The 4,993-nt window shown below is 34.7% G+C and overlaps 1 protein-coding gene across 1 annotated transcript in view; it reads right to left on the reverse strand.

The window, feature by feature from the left end:
* LOC116849434 (peptide deformylase, mitochondrial-like) overlaps positions 1-4,993 on the reverse strand; it is a 202,918-nt gene that overhangs the window by 141,549 nt on the left and 56,376 nt on the right. Inside the window, exon 2 of the mRNA XM_032826574.1 lies at positions 1,601-1,978. Within this exon, the coding sequence (XP_032682465.1) occupies positions 1,601-1,978 (378 nt within the window). The remainder of the gene's footprint in view (positions 1-1,600; positions 1,979-4,993) is intronic.

The raw sequence follows: 4,993 nt of genomic DNA on the forward strand, positions 1-4,993 counted from the left end.
AAAATCCACGAATTACGGTTTGAACTGCTTGACCATCCACCTTACTCACCAGATCTAGCCCCAAGCGACTTCTTTTTGTTCCCTCATCTAAAAATTGCGCTCGGAGGACAGAGATTTTCGTCAAATGAAGAGGCAATCACCTTCGTGAACAATTATTTTGCAGAGAAAAACGCCGAGTACTATTTCGACGGGTTACAGAGATGGGAGCATCGCTGGGAGAAGTGTGTAGATTTACAAGGAGACTATGTTGAAAAATAAAAAACAATTTTCAGAAAAAATGACTTGTATCTTTGTTAGGTCGGAAACTTTTCAGACCACCCTCGTATATGTAAATTCATATATAATTTTACATAATTACGCATAGATTTATATGTAATTATACATATTGTTATACATAATTGTGTATAAAGATAAATAATATTATATGATTATATATAATTATATAAGGACAAATTTCATACATAATTATGCATGAAAAATTTTTTATCGGGACGTCCTCACGAGAGCTTCGTAGATTGTTCTGAGATACCCTGTATATATATACTTGGCGCGAGACATTATCGCGTTTCCTGATGTTATTGTTTAGTGCGTTACAATGTAATAAAATAAATCACGAACAAATTCATAATAACTCTTAGAGTACTATAGGTGTATATAGAGTGTCTGATTTGTATCGTACCAAAGCTAGAATAGATAGGTCAGCGTATGTAATGGAATCGGTGTCTTTTTTTAAACAACCACGTAAAACTTTGAGATACTAACGATAAAAGATTTTTACCGAGCGGTAGCCCAGTGGGAAATCAGCACGCGCGCTGCCATTCCGCCGCGCCCCTATTCGGAAAATGAAGATAGAGCTTCGAATCTCCGCCCTCGAAACTCCCACCTCTCTATCTTTCTAACAGGCGAGAACTGGATGCATTGTAACCTTCGTGACCCCCTTCCCCGGTAACCAGCCATTTGGCCAACGACTCCAGGAAAAAGCCACGTTATGAATTAAGAAAAAACTGAGTCCCCTCCGTCTGCGTATCCCCCTCCTCTCCGGAGAGCTTTATGATTTGAGCCTTGGGTTGTCAAGGGCGGCCCCGATTTCAAGTGCCACTCCTATGTGGTTGCTTATGCCCGTCCTGACTTGCGCAATCCGCTGGGGGACCTTGACTCCGCTCGGCGGCCTCCTTCTGCGACATCACTGCCTCGCAGAAAAAAGCCACCATTCTCCATATTTCTTCGCTTCCTACTATGCTGCGTACCATATTGGAAAACGAACGCGCACAATATTCTAAAGTTTATTACAAATTTGTTCATATAAAACACTAATGATAGGTTATTATGAATTTGTTCGTAATCTACTTATTTCATGACATTGCAATATTCTATCTGATAACTTCTATTTTACCGCTATAAATTCATATATAATTTTTCCTAATATTGATATAATATATTCACAACATATATAAGCATTATTTATATAATCGAATCTGCTACGAATATTGCTGTAAGTATTTATCAGCATCGTTACCATGTATTGTGAGAACTTATGAAGAAAATAAAAAAATAAGCCATCGGCAAATAGCGAGCAGATGACTGGTGCACACAGCCTTACCTGTAAATGATCGAATTCATGTTGTGCCATTCTGGCAGGCCATCCACAAGCCTTCCACGTGAACTGTTGAGCGGAAGCGTCTAACGCCTTAATTTCAACTTCGTATGCTCTGGGCACTACAGCGGAATATCCGCGAATACTTTCACAAACCTCGTAAAAAGCGATAGAAGTGTGGTTCGTGATTTTTAATTGAGGATTGATAAAAATTTGTGTCGGAACAATTTTTATTTCTTGTGTTTTTCTGACAGCTACGTCGATCTTTTGCATATGCTCCTCCGTAAATTCTATAGCGAATATCTGCCACGGTAGTCCGATTTGAGGTCCAGACAGCCCGCACGCCCCATAAATCCGCATGACGCTTATCAAATGCTTGATTATCTAAATTATAGAAAAATTATAAAGAAAAATTATACTTTTATATATATAGTAAAATATCAATTTCTTTGTTTAATAGTAACACATACAGCGCTAACAGCGCTTTTATATATCTTATAACACTTGTTCGACATCATAATATTAAACTTGTATGAGATCTTCTGATTTTAAAAGTTATAATGTATTTTATTATAATGTAGTATGTTGTTTTATTATAATGTATTTAATTATAATGTAGCCATACAAAAAAAGTATTCCATTTGTAAGCGAGGAATTCTTCCAAGTGTCTCTTCTAAGTAAAAAAATCTTATATGAAGTGTACTCCTCTTTAACACGTTATTATTCATCTATAAAAGAGAGGACACGTAAACTATAATCAAGATCAAGAGTACATTCCTGAATAAGAAATTGTGCAATAGGAATCCGAATATACTCTTATAAGAAGAGGATATGCAAAATATGGGTGCTTACGATAGCGAATTCGGAACGAATGAGATCTGGATCCGGACAGAGTACTATATGCTCCTATCTGCAACTAATATATTCAATGGCTACTCCTGCTCTACTCCCGTCCGTATTATACCGCAATTCGGAACAAGGAGTGGCGTATGGCAAGTCGTACAAACGTCAAATAGCCAGGACCCTTATTCTTGAAATTTTTGTGTATACGAGTAATATAATTTTCATTGCACAGCTATTTTATGGTATGATCTCAAAAGATAGCCAAACTTGCGCGAACAGATTTCGAGCAGAGCTTACTATCAACTTTTGATGGCAAAAAGATAACAAATTTGATGCAGGATCTGTTATATCAAATCTTGCAGCCAAATTGCTGCCAGATATGCGGCAGAGCTTGTTGTCGGATAATTGCTGCAGATTTGTAGCAAAAACCGCGCAGAGCTCGTAGCGATTTGACGGCAGATTAGCGGCAAAAACCGCGTAGACCTTGCTGCGCTACAAGCTCGGTTTTTGCTGTAAATTTGGCACCAATTGCCCGACAGCAAGATCTGTCGCCAAAACCGTAGTCTAATGTAAACACAGATGGCTATGGTTTTGCTAGGGGTTTTTGGTGAAATTTGCTGCCAATCTGCGCACAGTCTGCGCGCAATTTGCTTACTGGGATTAAACCTGCGCAGTAAAACTTACATATACGCAACTATTTCAAGAATAGGGACCCAGATATAATAAAACATAATTTGAAATAATTTAATTGTGGTACGTACTACTGTGACCAAAAAGTAAGACCAATTTTCAAGTTAAATTGCGCGGGTATATCGAATGTCAGAAATATTTTTTTTCTAACTTGGTAGCACTGTGACAGACATCTGTGTCAAATTATGCGTCGTTTGCGTGAAGCTATTCGCAAAAAGAGGCCGGAATTGTGGAAAGACAACTCTTAATTTTTGCACCACGATAATACGCCATCTCACACTGCATTGGTTCCTCGAGACCATTTCGCTAAAAATTCGATCCATATCGTTCCACGACCACCATATTCCCCTGATTTAGCACCGTGTGACTTCTGGCTATTCCCTAAACTCAAAAGACCGCTCCTCCGGGGACACCGTTTTGACTCGATTGAAGAGATACAAGCTGAATCAAAGAAAACTTTGAAGGCCATTCCGGAAATCGACTTTAACAACTGTTTCGAGGGTTGGAAAAAACGTTGGCATAAGTGTATTGTGTCTGAGGGGGATTACTTTGAAGGCGACGAAATAAATTTGGAATAATAAATAAAGATTAAAAAAAAATTTTTTTAATTGGTCTTACTTTTTGGACACAGTAGTATTAACGATAGGAAGCAATTTATTTAAAAGTTATCTTATATAATTTGTCAATTCAATTTTCAAATCAATTTTTTTATATTAAATATTGTTTTTACTGAGGTAATATTTGGTATCCAGACAGCACAAAAACGTTTTAAAAACATATTAAAAACGTACATATTGGACGTTGTGTACGTATTTAAAACGTCCATTTCAGATCCACAAACGTTTTTAAGACATTTTAAAAACATCCGTTGTTACTTTTATGGACGTTCAAAAGACATCCGAATTAAGGACCCACTGGACTAAAACTGGATGTTCTTAGAACGAAAATAGAATGTTTGTAATTTTGAATATTGAATGTTCCTAACCACCAAAAGAATATTTAAAAGATATTTCAAAAAGCATTTTTAAAAACGTTAAAAATAATGAGATACCCAAACAGCACAAAATATTTATAAATTACTTACAAAATATTTATAAGATTTATTTGAATATTTTATAAATATTTACCAAAATATTTCATAAATATTTTTATGACCTTAGCTTCAAAAAAAAATATAAAAATATTTATTAAAATATATACATTTATATACTTTTTTTTCTTTTCTGAACTTTTCTTAAATTTTTAAAATATATATATTCTTAGTTTTCACTTTATATTTCCAGACGGCACAAATATCCAAAATCGAGTCATAAGACGTCTTTAATGCAACTTTAAGACATCTTTAAGACAATATTTTATAAACTTGTCTTAAAGACAACTTAAAGACATCTTAAAGACGTCTTATGTCCCACTTTTAGACATTGTGCTGTCTGGGTTGTTTCACACATTACTTAATTCAAGTTAAATTTTACTTCGAAAATTTGCTTACCATTGCCGCGATTCGAACCTGAAACCTCTGGTTCTTAAGTCATTCACCTTACCTACTGCGTCACTATCACTTTGACTGAGAGATGCTTTGTATTGTATACATGCTTTGTATGGTATATTCATGCACGAAAAAAAATGATTTATTTAAAAGAAGAGAGTAGAAATGTTTTAAATGTAAAATGTATGTTTGAAAAGTATGTAAAAAGTATATTTAAAAAATATTTACTTGTTTCAAAAGTAAATAAAATACAAATAAATCATTTTGTAAATTTAAATAAATTGTTTTCTGATAATAAAAGAAACTTTAATTTGAAACACAAAAAAGATACTTTTAAAATCAGAAAATAATGTATCTAGATTTATAAAATGGTTTACTTA

Source organism: Odontomachus brunneus, unplaced genomic scaffold (genome assembly GCF_010583005.1).
Source record: "Odontomachus brunneus isolate Ranch 3 - 2012 unplaced genomic scaffold, Obru_v1 Obru_scaffold_116, whole genome shotgun sequence".
In the NCBI taxonomy this organism is placed as follows: domain Eukaryota; kingdom Metazoa; phylum Arthropoda; class Insecta; order Hymenoptera; family Formicidae; genus Odontomachus; species Odontomachus brunneus.